The sequence below is a fragment of the Sardina pilchardus genome, chromosome 14 (genome assembly GCF_963854185.1).
Source record: "Sardina pilchardus chromosome 14, fSarPil1.1, whole genome shotgun sequence".
Lineage (NCBI taxonomy): Eukaryota > Metazoa > Chordata > Actinopteri > Clupeiformes > Clupeidae > Sardina > Sardina pilchardus.
In genome coordinates, this window is record NC_085007.1 from 15,336,234 (window position 1) to 15,353,653 (window position 17,420).

The 17,420-nt window shown below is 45.2% G+C and overlaps 1 protein-coding gene across 2 annotated transcripts; it reads right to left on the reverse strand.

Moving 5' to 3' along the window:
* Window positions 1–1,840: 1,840 nt before the first annotated feature.
* On the reverse strand, window positions 1,841–17,208 carry kcmf1 (potassium channel modulatory factor 1). Of its 2 annotated transcripts, none has more exons than XM_062554441.1 (7): window positions 16,983–17,208; window positions 13,147–13,314; window positions 12,358–12,497; window positions 11,550–11,651; window positions 10,171–10,354; window positions 5,238–5,568; window positions 1,841–2,458 (listed from the first exon to the last, which is right to left on the reverse strand). In XM_062554441.1, exons 1-7 carry the CDS (start codon window positions 16,996–16,998, stop codon window positions 2,194–2,196), a joined length of 1,206 nt encoding a protein of 401 aa, XP_062410425.1. In that variant the 5' UTR covers window positions 16,999–17,208; the 3' UTR covers window positions 1,841–2,193. The 2 variants fall into 2 exon arrangements, with proteins under 2 accessions (XP_062410425.1, XP_062410426.1); XM_062554442.1 differs by having other exon boundaries at window positions 10,171–10,348; window positions 16,983–17,207.
* Window positions 17,209–17,420: the final 212 nt, after the last annotated feature.

The window sequence follows — 17,420 nt, forward strand, 5'->3', positions numbered from 1 at the left end:
TTCTTTTTTTATACGTTTTTTTTTTCTTTTTGAGTTCTCGATATGTACTTTTTAAGGGATTACTTCAAAAATGTTACGTGGCTGTTTGTGAAGCAGGTATTTGGAGTTTCATTTGGACCGTTTAGACCTACAGGTTGAAAACTCGGGAGGAGATCAACACGGCAACATGGCTGCCAGAAAGAGCAAGAGGAGGGGTGGAGTGTCGTTTTCATCAAAAGCTGTGCGCAGTTTTATTGTAGTATTCTAAATTAACATTAAAAAAGAAAGTCTGCCCAGGTCCTGGAACCATTATGAAAGTTAAACGCACAAATTCAATATACATCTCATTGTATTTTACATAGAGGAAAAGCGTATAGGCATGGAGGTGGCATGATTCAAATCACAAGGCTTAAAAAGAATCAAGAGTGAGACCAAAAAAGAAAAGAAACAAAATAATAACCAAATGAAAACTAAAAAAAAAAGAGAGAAAAATTCTGAATAAATAGAAGGTGCTATCTTTAGCAGAGTAAATTAGATCATTTCTTCTCAACGTGGGAGGGGGGAAAATAAAGATTATAGGCCAGCAATGTGGATAGTCTCAAACGCTCCTTCATCACCGACAAGAGACTTGGAGGCAGGTAGAAAAGAAGGGAAAAGTGGCTGAGCCGACAGACGTTGGGGCCTTGCGTACTAGAGATGAGAGGAGAGCTATGAGAATGAAGAACTGTTGCTGTACAGGTGCATATGTTAAACAGACTACATCTGGTGTTTCCTCAAACACAGCTTGTCACTAAAACATCGACATAACTAGGAGAAAAGAATGACAAGAGGTGTAATCTTTCTTTTTTCTTTTTTTTTTTTTGCTGATTCAAGTTTATAAGGTGTCTTCTTTAAGTCCTCAGGCAAGTAGAAAGACAGCCCCTCTACATTGCTAGCTTGATTTCGAAAGAAAATCACCTTAGTTGTTGTGATAAGGTTTACTTTTTTTTTTTGTCTTTTTTAGTTTTTGTTTTTGCTGAACTGGTTATATATTGAACAATGAGAGTAGTCATGCCCCTGTTACAAGACCACTCAAAAGATGGCGCCACAACGGGAGGGACAGATCTGGAGCTGGGAAACGAACACATTGCATCATTTTCTTATGAGAAGCTACTGCAGATTCCAATTGAACTTTTGTGTCCTTTATAAAAGCAAACCAAAAAAAAAAAAAAAAAAAAACTCCAAACAAAAAAACAAAGAAAAAATCAACAAACTAAAAAAAAAAAAAAAAAGTATTTCTCTTTAAAAATCTACATTATTTAACTCAAATTCTGTTCAAGTAACCCTTCAAAATGTTAAAGAAAGCTTTGGGATATTTTGTCCTTTTTCTTAATGACTACGTCATTAAAAAAAATCATGCACGCTGCAAAGAACATCATGCAGTAAGTTATGGTAAACCATCCAAGCACTTTTTATTCATTAATAGTCATAAATACACACAGCAGCTTCATAAGAGAAGGTCTCTGGTTTTTTTTTTCCTCTTCAGTTTTTGAATGTGAGATATTTATAAGGAGAGCCTTTTTGCATGGACACAGGAAGCCAAGGTCTGCCACAGCTACCTACGCTCACCTGCTAAAGGAAAAAAATTAGTTATGTGGAATTGATTATCAACTTATTATTATATATATATTTATATATATATATTTATTTATTTTCATCTCGTCTCTCGCGCTCGCTTTCATTCTGCAGCTTTTTCTCTTTCGCTCTCGTTCGCACGCACGCTTGTTCTCGCTTGCTTTGTTTGTATTTTTTTCCTTTTTCTGTTGTTGTATTTTCATCCCCCCCTCCCAGCACGCACACACACACGCACACACACTCACGCTCTCCATTATGGATTTATACAATGTAACAAAGGTGACAGACCTGAAATTACAATCACCGAAAAAAGAAAAGAAAAAACAAAAACAAACCCGAGAAGAAAAACAACGGAAAAAAAAACAAAACAAAAAAAGAAAAAATTAAAAAGCAAACAAAACAAGGGAGGGGGGGAGGGGGGCTGTTTTGTTGTTGTCATTTCTCTTTTTTGTTGTTGTTGTTGTTGTTGTTTATGTTGATGTCGTTGTCGTCGTCATTGTTGTTGTAGTATGCCGCCACCATCGTCATCATTGGCAGTTACAGCACAGAGGACATAGTCTGCGATGTGGTTGCTGTTGTTGCGGTGGTGGTGGGGCGTCATCAAAGAGGAGGGGGCGGAGGCTCCTTGCCCGCGGAGCTCCCGCTCTTCAGGTTGAGGCTCTCCAGAGCCACGTCCAGCGGCATGATGTCCACGCAGCCCATGGCCCCGAAGTCGGCGAAGTCTCGGCGCTCGTCCTCGTCCGAGGAGGAGCTCTCGTCCCGCATGAGCGTGGACAGCAGCAGCTCCTGCACAAACAGGCTGCGGTCGGCTCGCTCGCCCTCCAGCGCCTGCCGCTCCGCCTCGGTCATCTTGGGCTCGTTCAACCTGGAGGGGGGGGGAAGGGAGGGGAGGGGAGAGGGATGTGCACATGGGGGAGGAGGACAGTGTATAAGTGTATGGATAACCTTAACAAACAAAGCAAAACATACGCCACAGAATACAAAAAAAATTTGTGTGTGTGTGTGTGTGTGTGTGTGTGTGTGTGTGTGTGTGTGTGTGTGTGTGTGTGTGTGTGTGTGTGTGTGTGTGTGTGTGTGTGTGTGTGTGTGTGTGTGTGTGTGTGTGTTTCCTGATGAGGATAGGTTACAGGTATGTAACTGGGTGTTGGCTTTTGTGGATAACCATGCGCACTTGGGGTGAGGGTGTGTGCCTGTATTTGTCAGAATATCAAGAGACCTGTGTGTATGGGTGTGGTTAAGCCAGGGGAGGAGGGTTGGTGTTTACAGGAGTGTGTGTGTGTGTTGCAACTGTGTGGACTAAGTGAGCCAAATGCAAAAAGATAATCAAAGTACTGCCCCATTTCTGCCATAATAGGCAGTGTGTCCATTTGGAGATGATGATGTCATGTCTACCCATAACCTCCAGTGCAGAAAGAATGAATAGCACAAAGCATTGATCAGACCTGTCTAAACCACCAATGTGGGGATCTGTGATTCTTCCAGTGTTAAAGGGATATTCCGCCATTTTTGGAAATACGCTCATTTTCCACCTCCCCTCGAGCAAAACAATCGATATTTACCTTGTTCCCGTTCATCCAGCCATTCTGTGAGTCTGGCGATACAACTTTTAGCTTCAGCCTAGCATAGATCATTGAATCGGATTAGACCATTAGCTTCTCGCCTGCTAGCTTCATGTTTAAAAGTGACTAAGATTTCTGGTAATTTTCCCATTTAAAACGTGTCTACTCTCAAGTTAGAAAGTGCAATAAGACCAACTGAAAATGAAACCTGGCGTTTTTCTAGGCTGATTTGACATGGAACTACACTCTCATCTGGCGTAATAATCAAGGCAACTTGCAAACGTACCATAGGCGCAGTGATATCGTACGCAGCATCTGAAAATAGTCCCCATAGACAACAAGCAGTAGTAGTGCCAGTAGCTGCAAGTTGCCTTGATTATTACGCCAGATGAGAGTGTAGTTCCATGTCAAATCAGCCTAGGAAAATGCTAGGTTTCATTTTCAGTTGGTCTTATTGCACTTTCTAACTTGAGAGGAGACACGTTTTAAATGGGAAAATTACCAGAAATCTTAGTCACTTTTAAACATGAAGCTAGCAGGCAAGAAGCTAATGGTCTAATCCGATTCAATGATCTATGCTAGGCTGAAGCTAAAAGTTGTATCCCCAGACTCACAGAATGGCTGGATGAACGGGAACAAGGTAAATATCGATTGTTTTGCTCGAGGGAAGGTGGAAAATGAGCGTATTTCCAAAAATGGCGGAATATCCCTTTAAGATCCAAACAAAAGCATTAAAGTGTGTGTGTGTGTGTGTGTATAACTAGCTAAATACTGTTTTGTGTTCGCCATCATTGGGAGCCTTTATATCTGGAAATTATTATTTATACCCCTAATATCCCTTTCTACAACTGCAAAATGAGTGAGTGTTTTTGTGTAGCAGCACAGGCTCTCAACTGGTATAGAGAGATGCTAGGGTACTATAATCAGCATGAGCCTACAGGAATAAAGGGACGAGGGAAGATGAAACACTCAATACATCACGTGCATTTCCCTGTGTGTGTGTGTGTGTGTGTGTGTGTGTACTGTGGGGTGTGGATGGATGGATGGATAGATTAGGAGCGTGTGTGTGTGTGTGTGTGTGTGTGTGTGTGTGTGTGTGTGTGTGTGTACACTTGAACACAAGCCAGACTCGCTGTGTGAGCAGGAACTAGGAGGAAGGTTAGAGGGCTGCTCTCGAGTGGGCGTGTCTATTTTTACTCATGTGAGTGAGCGTGTAGGTGTGTGTGTGTGTGTGTGTGTGTGTGTGTTTCTGCTCTTGTAGTAGGTGTGTATGAGCTTAAGCGGAACAGGAAGATTTGCTGGGCATATAAAAGTGTGTCAAGTCTGTGTGTGTGTGTGTGTGTGGTGTACGCACTTGCGTGTATGCTTGTGTGCATGTACACTTGTGTAAACACACTGTGTGAACCGGAACTGGGAGCGATTCCTAAACTGCATGTGAGTGAGTGTGTGTGTATGTGTGTGTGTGCCACAGAAACCATACCTCACGTGATTTCAAACATGTGCTGTGGTCATGTGATATGTATGTGCTAACGAATGCAAATGACCTTGCGTTTTAAACTGTGTGTGTATTTTCATTGTCTGAGAGGATCTCTACACATGGTGTCTTGATATTCCCAAGACTCAAGATTTTGTGTGTGTGTGTGTGTGTGTGTGTGTGTATACTCGGCATGTGAGAAGAAAGTGAGTGCAGAGCTTGGTCACTGCAGGTGCAGTGTGTGGGCGTGGGAGTGTGTGTGTGGGCGTGGACACCCAGTGTGGGCTACTGTGAATGTGTGTATGTGCACATGCACTCAGGACTGGATAACTGTGTGTGTGTGTGTGTGGAAATACAAACTTACCATTGGACAATGTTCATGTGCATTTATACACACTTGAAATGAATGAATGAATCAGTGTGTGTGTGTGTGTGTGTGCGTGTGTGTGTGTATACACACATACATTCATGCATTAATAACTTGGTGTGTGTGTCTTGGTGTGTGTGCTAGCGTGACTACATGTAGACTCATGAATGAATGAGTGTGTGTGTGTGTGTGTGTAAGTGTGAGAGTGTGTGTGTGTGTGTGTGTGTGAGTGGCCTCCACTCACCGTGTGAGCAGGAACTGGGAGGTGTGCTGGGCCAGCGCGTTGCTCTCGGGCAGGCTGGCCGGGTTGTTGGCCGCGTTGGACGAGGGCGGGATGGCCGCGGCTCCGCTCCCGCCTCCCCCTCCCCCTCCTCCCCCTCCGCCGCTGATGTTGCCGGGGTTGCCGCGCCGCGTGGCGTTGCGCGCCGTCTCCAGCTGCTGCCGCGCCGCCTGCGCCTGCTGGCGCTCCAGCTGGAGCTGCATCTGCAGCTGCTGCAGCTGCGAGGCCGACGGGCCCGACGAGTTGAGCTGGCCGCCCGCCGAGCGCCGCACGCCCGACAGCTGGGACAACAACTCTGAGAGACGGAGAGAGGGAGAGAGAGAAAGGGAGAAAGGTGAGGGACGGAGAGAGAGAGAGAGAGGGGGAGAGAGAAAGGTGAGGGACGGAGAGAGAGAGAGGGGGGGAGAGAGAGAGGTGAGGGACGGAGAGAAAGAGAGAGAGAGAGAGAGAAAGGTGAGGGACGGAGAGAAAGAGAGAGAGAGAGAGAAAGGTGAGGGACGGAGAGAAAGAGAGAGAGAGAGAAAGGTGAGGGATGGAGAGAAAGAGAGAGAGAGAGAGAGAGAAAGGTGAGGGACAGAGAGAGAGGGACAAAAGAAGGTGAGAGATAGTGAGAGGGACAGAGAAGGTGAAAGACAAAGAGAGATTGATGAGGGGTAAAGAGAGGAAGAGACAAGAAGAGGTAGAGAGAGGGGGGTTGAGATAGGTGAGTGGAGTACAGGGAGAGAGAGAGAGAGAGAGAGAGAGAGAGAGAAGTGAGGGACCGAAAGAGAGGGACAAAAAGAAGGTGAGAGACAGAGAGAGGGGACAGAGAGAGAGATTGGTGAGGGGTAAAGAGAGGAAGAGACAAGAAGAGGTAGAGAGAGGGGGGCGAGTGGAGTAGAGAGAGAAAAGATAAAAAGACAGAGCGAGAGAAAGAAAGAGAGAGCGAATGAAAGAGGGCGGAAGAAAGAAAGCAATGGATAAGATCAAGATATGATGGAAAGTCAAGTGGGGGGAAAAAATGAAGGGCGAGACGTGACAAGAGCATGACAGACAAAAAGAAAACAAAAACAAAGAGACAAACAGGGAATGACAATAAGAGGGGGATGGGCAATAAGGAAAAGGACAAACAATACAGGGAATGGGTGAGAAACGGACAGACAAGTAAACAAGGGACATTAAGAGAAGGAGAGAGCAAGAGAAAAAAGGTAGATGGAGACAACGTGCAACAAGGCCGAGGGAGAAGGCAGTGTAGGGACAGTGAAAGAGGATAAGAAAAAAGGGTGAGTGAGAGATGGAGGGGAGGAGACACATTAATGCCACCCAGATGGGTCGAGGATGGCTTTGTTTTCCTTCCATCACCAGTTCAAACACCGCGCCCGTTGCCAAAACTACCAGGTGGGGATTTTAATGGCCAGGGGAAACTTCATGCCCGGTTCCACATGCCTCTCCATTGTCTGACGCCCGTGCCAGGGCGGAAATGGGCCCAGCAGAACGCGCCGGCTCTTGGCTGCGCTCTCGTTTCGCCAAAGGGGAAGCCATAGTGTGTGTTTGTGTGTGTGTGTGTGTGTGTTTATGCACACACAGGCAACAGCCACCAGGCTAATGCAATTCACTTGCATTAACACACACACACACACACACATTTGTTGGCTGTCTCTTTATTTAACCACGCTAACAGAACCTCAAGCCTTTTGGTCACGTGACGCCACTAAACAAACTACATGAGCGCTCTCTCTCTCTCTCTCTAAAAATACACCAATATGAAATTGATGGTTGCCAACAGCAACGCACGCAACAAAACGGGGACAATTAATTCCCGTCGCAAAAAGTAGCGGACAGAGAGACAATGAGGCTTTAATGAGCCTGGGTGGTCTGGGGGACGCCAGCGCCCATTCTCGGCGGGTACTGTAGTGGAAATGTTTCACTGGGCACACAAGCGCGGCGCCGTCGGCAGGGTTGAGCGAGAGGATTTAGTGAAAGCTGTTTCTGGACACGCTCTGAGCGCAGTCCATCAAATTCAACGAGGCAACTGATCCAATAGTTCAGAGACGAGAGGAAAAGAGGAGAAACTAAAAATATGTATATTAAAAATGTATATGAAAAGTTATCAGGTCAGGTTATCACTACAGGAGTTCATACAGAAGCATAAATACTGTACGTTAATCTGAACCTTCAAAAACATCAAATCGCACACCTCAACTACAGCACACCTACGCCATCCCAAGGTGATCTTTAAAATTCTTAGACTGTGAATTAAAATAAAGAAGATGCCACTCCAGGTTTTATTTAGTCTGGCCCAGAAAGAGAGCTGGGACAGTCTGGTCAGATAATACACACCTTCCTGCTTCCCTGAGAGCTGATCTGCTGGCAGATCTCTAGCCCTGAACTCCATTAACACTAAGCTTTAGTCAGCAGCACCCCAGGGGAGGGACCCAGGAGCCTCAGATGTTTGGACTGGAGCGAGAGCGAAGACACCTGGGACCTTCACTATGAAGCAAGCTCAACCCACCGAGCTCACCTTTTTAGATTACCTCTGCCAAGGATGCCATTTTTTCAATCGGGTTTGCTTGTTTAAATGTTTGTTTGTCTGTTTGTTCGCAAGATAACTCAACAAGTTATGGATGGATTTCGATGAAATTTTCAAGGAAGGTCTTAAATGACCCACGGAAGAAACAATTAGATTTTGGGAGTGATCCGTATCACCATCTGGATCCAGGAGGTGGTTATGTTTTCACTTGGCAGAGGAGTGGAGTGCTTGGAGTGCTTTTCTAGAAAGTTTTGCTACCAAAAAAACAGCAGCTACGCATAAGCACAAAGATGTCATTACTGTGATGACTTGTGAAGTCAATTCAGGTTTCAAAATCAAGCTAAGAGCACGTTCACATGCTCAGGGTGGTATTGACATTGTTGGCACCAATCCGACATATGGAGATTTAATTAGGAGAAACAAACTATTTATTTCAATTAAGAGATACGATAACGATATTAGCTTCATGTGATCCCCTGCACCGCTGTTAAATTCGTCCACAGTACCAAGCATTTTTAGATAGGCACCACCAGAGCCCACATTTAAGCTAAAACACCAGAGGGGTGTTCATATCAAGCAGGTAGCTCTCGAACAGGTGCACAGAGTGAGTGTAAGCCCAGATGAACTCCTAGAACAAAACAGCCAACTAGTAGCCTATAAACTCTGACCGACTTCTTGTGAAGCATTCACTGTTTAAGTCTTGTCTGAACAACTGACAATCTATCAGGAAGATTCGGTTTCTGAGCACTGCTGTAATTTTTTTGTATCAAGTCGCTCATCTGGTTCCTTGACTTGGCATGCTACTGTCAACTACTTAAGGCAAGGACGAATACACAATATCTGGTTGTCATGGACACTGCTGACAAACCTGCTCAATCTGAAACTATTTACTATACTACTTCACGACAAAAATCTCAAGTAAGGTCACATGGTTTTGAGGATACCACATCCCCCTCCCCCATTTCAGTCATGTTTTAAGAGAGCAGTTTTCTTTTCAAATGGCTGCTGGATAAATACAAAAAAAAAAAAAAGATCTGTACTTGTTGACTGGTCTCCTTGGCAACAGATCCAGCTGAGGTTTCTCTCTCCGAGCCTCAAACAATCAACACAAGAGACAGGGGCTTGGGTGGGGTGAGGCGAAGAGATACAGTAGCAATGGAGGAAATCATTCACAGAGTCGGACAGTGTCACACCCAATCAGACGGACCGGACACCAACGGACCCAAACAAGCCACTCAGATGAGCCCAGGTTTAGGGCAGATACATGGTCATAGAAATGTGCTGTTGATGTGTTGCTTTGTGTTATTAAACTGTACAATCTGGCATAGGTATGTTGTCGCTAATGATCAGCGTTATCAGTGCTGTTCATGTGTTGTTTTGTGTTATTAAACTGTACAATCTGGCATAGTTATGTTGTCGCTAATGATCAGCGTTATCAGTGCTGTTCATGTGTTGTTTTGTGTTATTAAACTGTACAATCTGGCATAGTGATGTTGTCGCTAATTATCAGCGTTATCAGTGCTATAACAAAGTTCACTAGCATGAATGAGGAGATATCGTAATATAGGTCCAGCAAGCTGTAGCATGTTCTCACACTCTGACTCATCAAAAGATTTAATCGGGTCGAGTGATCGGTCATGAATGTAATCAGAGACCAGATAAGTCGTCCTGCCATGCCGAGTAAGTCTGGCCTCTCATCAGAAATTCACTGGAGAGCGGAGTACGCCAAATCAACAACACTTTAGACATCTCCACAGAGGATCTAGATGCTCTCCCAAACTGCTTTCCTTAAGAGGCATTAAAAGTCTCCACATGTGAGGAAAGAAGAAGTCATCACTCACTATGTGTTTTTTTGGGGTGTGATGTGGCCAATGTATAAATCAAGGAGAGAAACCAGGATGGCAAAAAAAAAAATATAATAAAAAAAACTTGTGTGAAGCAGAGAGCAAAAGGGGGGGGGGGGAGAGTCACTGACAGAGAGAGACAGATGCAGAAAGAGGGGGAGCCAGGGAGTAAGATAACACTTGACAGCATGGGAGAAACAAGGAGATGAGGGAAGACACGAGGAGACGAGTGGGCAAAACAAGGAGACGAGAAAGACACACTCCTCCCTACACATAGACAAGTTAAGACAGATAGAGACAGATACAGGGATGAAGGGGGAGAGAGACATCAGCAGAGGAAAGACGACGAGAAGTAAAAAAAAAAAAAACTGCCTGACCCAGACAGAGAAAGATGGAGAGTGAAGAGTGAGAGAATGAGAGAGTGATGGAGAGACACAGAAACACAGACAGAAAAAGAAAGACATCCAGGGAGAGGGAAAGAGGGGGGGGGGGGGGGGGGGGGGGGGAGTGTCACAGACAGGGACAATCAGCTGTGTGCACATACCTGCTATGGGGTCCATGGCTTCCCTATTGCTTGGAGAGTAGGAGGAGCTCTGTGAGGAGGAGAGCCCCCCGGTGGAGCTGCTGGTAAAGTGCATGTTGGTCCGGCGGGCCCGCGGACCCCCCAGCCCACGGCCGGGGTGGAACATCCGGCGCACGTGCCGCACGCCGCTGGTCTCATCGTGGGGGTGAACATTAAGGAACACGCAGAACACAACACGCATAGCGCACAGGAACATTCAGGACACAAACATACGCACAGCGCACAGACAGCACAGGGGTCAGTCATATGCATCCATGCATACCTACACACACACACACACACACACACGGAATAATACATGCCCGAATACACACTAGCAATACCAACGCATCCAATTCATATATAGTTAGATCGACATCCAAACCATCTAGGGGTGAGCGCCTTAAAGCAACTCTGCAAACGCCATTAAGACAAATGATGTACACACTCCTAATTGCCAAGTAATAAATTATTTCTCATGGTGGACTGCACGCATTAGGCACACAAAGATGCAATCTCTACAGTTAGAAGTGAAAATTATTCCTGATTCAGAGCAAGCCTGAGCACAAATACAAAATCAGAATAATGTTGCATTATATTTGGAAATATGAAGATATATGATAGAAATGTTCTGACACACCCCCATGACGCGCACACACGCAGTCTTGTTCTGGTGGTGCTACTCACACCTGACCTTCCTGACAGGTCCTGGTGCTGGCCAGACCCGCTCTTCATCTAGTCAATTTTTTTGCCACACACACACACACACACACACACACACGAAGAACATATCTACACGTACGTGGCGGGGTGCATTAAGCTGGACACAGATATGGAGCACACCCAGTACAGAGTTCACTGCACACTCTGCCATCGCTGAACTGGTGAATGAACAGAGAGCACAGCAGAGCTACAGTAGTAAAACCTAGTACCAACATCTCTCTCTCTCTCTCAAACACACACACACAGGACAAAGGTCAACTCACACCTCAAGCACAGAAAGCTTGCCAAGTAAGACAGTCAAGACACACACACACACACACAGACACACACACACACACACACACACACACACACACACACACACACACACCTTCTTGCTCACTCAACTCACCCACACAAAGCAAACGGAGGTCAGCTTGCCAAACTGAAATGCAAAACTAGTGCAATTCAAACCCATGCAAATACACACCAATACACACATACACCAACAGAAACAAAAACACACACACACACACACACACACACACACACACAGGCGTGAGCTACGTCATGAACACCAAAGCCATTAAGAACCAATGGACAGAGCGCCGTCTGTAGGGGGTGGGCAATAGTTGAGCAACTGGCCAGTGAAAGGATATTAAATCTCTAGGTGCTCTGTGTTCAAGTGTGAGGTGAGCGGCAAAGTCGTCGGTCACATGATTGGGGTCGCCTCCGGGCAAGGCAGCGCAGATGGGGCAGATCTGAAAGAGACAAGGGCAGGTTGGGGGGGTAAGAGAAGTGAGCAGGGAAAACTAAGGCCTTTTTTTTTTTTTTACCCCTCCTGAATAAAGAGACCACCTCCTCTGCTCCCAAGCTAGAGAGGACCTCCTGATATCAGATCAGATGTGTCGTCCTTATCATTTCATTATGTTGTTATTTGTCCTGACAAGAAACTTGAGGTATCCAATATTTCTGTGTGTATGTCAAAAGTAAAAGAATGACTGGCCGCAGCTTAATCTCCCTTATAATCTTAAAATATAATTTAGATTGTTGGGTTACAAATACAATCCTCAAGAACTCCTGCAAGACTGCATGAAGAATATAAACAGATCATCAGTGTATAACCCTCCTCCTGAGGAGCCCATTAACATTATTGCCGAGAGCCTGACTGCATCTGATCATGTTTTGCACCGGCACCTGCAAAATGACCAGATGCCAACATAAAACAAACTTTTTTGAGGCTTATCGTAGCCTGATCTGTTGAGAAGGGTGGGCTGAGGAAACCAAGGCCATGAGGTCATATCCTCAGATCAAAGGGATTCTGAAGAAAATTGTTTTGGATGGTCAAGGGGAGAGGACGAAAATTCTACAGGGGGACAAAGAACTTGTGAGGGGGGAATTGAGGAGGAGGAAGAGGAGAAGGAGGAGGAGGAGGAGGAGGAGGAGGAGGTTGGCTGAGGTACTCACCACCTCTGTGGAGGTCTCGGCGTGCTCCGAGGTAACGTGCTCCTGCAGGGAGGTCTCTGTGTAGCCCATCTTGCCACAGTAGGGACACGTGAACGACTGGGGCTGTTCTACTGAAAAGGCCTCCCCGCCATAGTACAGATCTGCCGGAGGGACAAAAAGCACCAACATTCAGAAGCAGGGCAATTCAGTGATCACCCAAAGCTCATCTCATCACATGAAAGGCTCATCTCCCAGCGCCTTCATGCTGGTCTAAGAGGGTCCTTGATATGAGGGACATTTCTTAAAAAGAATGTTAGATCTCTGAATTAAAATTGAAGGGAGAACAGCGAGAGTGAACATGGACACGTTTGCCACAACTTTCAACTGGATTTCCCTTACACATTCCATTGGTGCATTGTCATAGGCCAAGGCCAACCAAGCATTCCCTTAAGGGCCAATTCAAAGGGAGAAAAAAAGCATCTCAACTACTACTTCGTGTCCATTGAAATACCAGATATGTACTTGAGCCAATTACACCCAACTGAATGTGTCTGGACAGTGACACATAGAAAGAAGTCTTTTAGTATTGAGAGAAAGTGCATGTGTGTGTGTGTGTGTGTGTGTGTGTGCCTGTGCGAGAGAGTGAGTGAGTATGCATGAGTGAGTGAGTATGCATGTGTGTGTGTGTGTGTGTGTGCCTGCCTGTAGATACTCCGATCAACTACCCTGTTCTAGGTGGTGAGAGAAGTAAGCATGTTAGGTAGCATTCTCTGTGTCTGTGAGTGTGTGTGTGTGTGTGTGTGTACTTACCAAAGTCTACCCTGGTTAGTATGCACTGCATGGGATGTTCCGTGGTGTGTCTGGTGGTGGTGGCCCCCGTCTCGTAGCACGAGGCGCACAGGTCGTAGTCGTAGCAGATTAAACACTTGTAGCGGCGCCCTCTGAAGTTCCCTTTTAAACACGCGTCACAGCTCACACCTACCGACACAGGAAAGAGGAAAGAGAGAGAGGGGAGATATAGAGGGGGAAGAAGAGAGAGAGAGAGAGAGAGAGAGAGAGAGAGAGATGGTGATGCCAACATTCACACCTGGGTACGCTGTCCACTCATGGGAACGGAAAGACGACATTGGGGGCTGCCATGCCAACTCTAACAGGACTGACTGGAGTGAGTGAGTGAGTGAGTGAGTGTGTGTGTGTGTGTGTGGTGGGGGGGTACAACAGAGCCTCCATTGAGTGTCTTTGTGCAGAGGTGGGGGTTGTCACATTCCAAGCCTGGCCACCATTTGGCCGTGGGTATTGGGTATTAGGTGGGCCTCTGCATTTGCTGTTAGCTGACACTGGCACGGCTCTGCTAGAGGTTAAGGGCCACCAGGACATGACGGGGCAGTCTAGCCATCAGCAGATACAGAGGAGGCTTCCGCTTCTCCCAGCGTGGAGGCTCGGATGAGGTCCAACACATACGACTGATGGACCATGAGGGGCGCAGCAGCGGTGACGTCACACAACTTACTGACAATCTGTCAACAACCGTACAATTCCCACCCGTTACAAGTCTAAGACATTTTGGAAAAGAACAGCAAATATCAACTCTGAATGTAAATTCTGTGAAATCTCTGAATGCCAACCTAAACTGAGGACACATAGAAGTTTGCACATTGACAACTAAAATACACAAGCTCACTTGAAATATAGGCTAGAACGGTATTATTATTGGATAGGACTACTTCAAATCTTTTTTTTTATTATTCATTTTTTAGAGGTTACCCTTTCACTTAACTTCTGAGATTCAAGCATTTAAAAACAATGAGTCAAGTCACAGCGAGGAAGTGCGCTTAGCGGACAAACGCCACTGGGGGACTAACAAGTGGTCATTCTGCAATCTGCTCATTAGCTTTGAAGAAAACTTCCCAAATTAGAAATTCAAGAAGAGTTTCGAAGTCTTTGCGGTGACATTTGAAATGTGCCACTCTGCCAACACAAAACGGGGCTTCCTCAGTAGCTTGGTAGCACAGTGCACACTTGATATCATTCCAGACCTCACACACTGAACATACCACACACACACACACACACACATACACACATACACTATCCTATATCACATTATGAAATCGCCTGTCTTCACAGACACAAAAAGCAATGGCAAATAAAGTTTCAGGTTGGATTTCTGATTTAATTTTAGATTAAAACAGGAAAACTAAATGATAAAAAAAAATAATGTGAGGATGGAAAAAATACTGAACGGGTGAAAAAAGTGACCCAGAGAAGACACTTCCACAACAGTTATCTCTTGGACACTATGTTCCTTAATAAATGCAATACATGGAAAATGCATGTTCCCTGGCTCTACCAGTGGAGGTCCAAGCAATCAGATGATAAGACAGAGGGGTAATCTGTGTGTGCTCATGTATCATGTATGTGTGGTGTGTGTGTGTGTGTGTGTGTGAGAGAGAGAGAGAGAGTGGGTACCCAATCACATTAAAACTTCTCCCAACATTAAGAAGGATGGAAAGGAAGCTTTGCTAGGCAAACCGATGGACCCTGAATGTGCTGGCCTTGCACGAAAACAATGAGGGTAGCCTCAGAGGAGCGAAAGAGAACAACAACAAAAAGGAGCACCACTCAAGCCACTAATCAATAGTTCTAGCTCACAAATGAGAGTTCAGAGTCTTATCTTTGGTTTGGTTTGACATAGTTACCTAGCTACTGTAACCTAGTGATGGCTTAATTGGCAGGGTTAACCAACTGATTATCCTTGTTTTAATAATGGCAGTGACGGACGTGTATGACTGGACATATATCTGCACTGCTCATGACCTCTGCGTAATTCTGACAGGGTAGGGAACTCCCCAACATCTGGCCAAGACCCAGAGGGATAGTTGTATTGTAAGGAGTATGACCACAAACATTCAACAGGACAGGCATTCTGAATAACTGTGGCCCCTTGCCATCACCTTCACCTTGATTATGCGGTAGGTGACCTGTCAACAGCTGTGCAGATGAACTGCAGATGAAGGAGGGGCACTTGTTGAGAGATCTGATACCATTGGATCTGCTGCAAAGTCTTGTAGATAAATGTAATCACATGCAACTAGTTTGAAGTATTTTAAGGTTTCTAAAGTCAACTAATGTAAGCAAGTATGCCACCACATTACTGGAAAGAACTCAACTCAAACTTCCTAAAGACACCCAAAAGATTCCTGCATAAACAACGGACAAGATCATGTCATTTTGAAATCAAACAAATGCAAAATTCTGGAGAATGATGACTGCCTTTAGACTTGCAACTTAAATAGCTTGAATAACAAAATGTCTTCCATGAAATATTACTATTATCGCTAATATACATAGGGCACTGCTCCAAGTGAACTACAACGTCCACCTTACGCACCTTATACATCCACCTTGACACGCCGGTAATATTCAAGATTTCTAACATTAGACTGCATGTTTTGATTGGCTTCACCTGATAGTGTACCTTTGCTAACGTAAATACTGTCAGAGAACTCTTTCTATTGAAATATAGTGTTTAGTAGTCTGCAATATCATAACACTAACTGTACAGACAACTATATATATTTAGTTCATGGCCATTACATATCATTTGTGGTACATAATAATCGATCTCAAAATAATGATTGACCAAAACAGGCTATTCGCCTTAACTAGCGAACCAACACAGCTAGCCAAGTTAGCCAACTACATAGCTACCTCGGTAATCAATCGAGCTTGCGAAGTTAGCTAGCAAACTGACTAGCTTCTTATCTACTCACATTGGACATAATCTTGATAGTTTGTCAAAATAGTAAACCAGATATCATCATCTGGTATGCACTGTGAGATAAGTGACATGTTTGTGTAACGCTATTGCAAGGCATAGTGACCATTACAGTTGAACGTTAGCTAATTAGCCCGTGAGACAAGTCGTGCAAGTCATTCGCTTTTGGTAGGCAGCTAGCGGTATGTACAACATAGCTGCATCATGACTCAAGCACAAAGCTAGCGGGCTAGGTGGCTACATTATTAGCTCGTTTATGCAGAAGAGAGTGCACAGAGCAGGCTAACTAGCCAAGTTGGCTAACTATATGAGAATCAATCAAACCAGCAAGCTAACGTTAGTTTGAGACAGCAATTTCGGCGATAGCTTGTTCAATTGAAGTAGGCCCGACAAGGCCTTGACCTATCAATAGCTACCTCCATGACAGTGCATTCACCCCTCAACACGTCGGGGGACTGATACGGCACAGAATAGTTAAAAAAAAATTCAATCCCGTGGCAAGTACTCTATTCGCCCTTTGCTACAGGCCAACGCATAGGGTGCTTGCTAGCCAGCTAGCCAACTAGCTTACCGACGTCCTATCAACCCGGCCGCGAGTACAAAACAGATAATCGACATAACTTCAGTTGAAAGCCGACTACATGTCCTACGGCAGATTTTGTTTATTACGGACATCAGTTCTCGTATTTGAATAGACGAGCTAATAAGAAACAGGGGAGGTTGGAGAAAGGTTGCAAAATTCATGGCGGCCGCCATCATGAGTCTTTTCCAATGCATTTCAATACAAAACATGGCAACCCACGGCTCAAGACTAGCCAGTATAGAATTCTCACCCAACGACGCACTAGATCGAGTAATTTTCACCTACCTTCATGTCGGGACATCCTACAGACAGTGACACAGCCCCCTCCTCGGGCTCCCTAACACGGATCACACGGAAAGATGCCGCTAAAAAGAAGTAAAACTGGGACGCGGTCTCTCTTTCCAATTTTCTCTTGAAGATGGATCCGGGGCTTACAGTTCTTCGCTTCCCCCTCCCCGTCTGTCATGAAGCAGTTGTGATAGAGCATTTGCGGACTATGGAGAAAACGCTAGGGGGCGTACTTGTCAATTTATGTCTTCTTCTTTGGTGGTATGACGGCGGCAAATTCTCAAGCCTCTCAAGTTATGAAGAGTATGACTATATATCGCCACCTACTGAATATAAGATTACGAGTCAGTACAACATGTTTAGAAAAAGGCGTGTCCCATATGGACCCATGCAAGGATTTGACCTCCGTTGCTCAAATATGCCATCCTGCCCTGC

Bases quoted from the DNA above. Each gene is read 5' to 3' on its own strand.
- kcmf1 (XM_062554441.1), bottom strand. The intron at 12,498-13,146 runs GTAAGTACACAC...TCCCTCCGGCAG, and splicing joins ACTAACCAGGGTAGACTTTG to ATCTGTACTATGGCGGGGAG. The intron at 10,355-11,549 runs ATATCCTTTCAC...CTTAATGTTCAC, and splicing joins ACAGAGCACCTAGAGATTTA to CCCCACGATGAGACCAGCGG.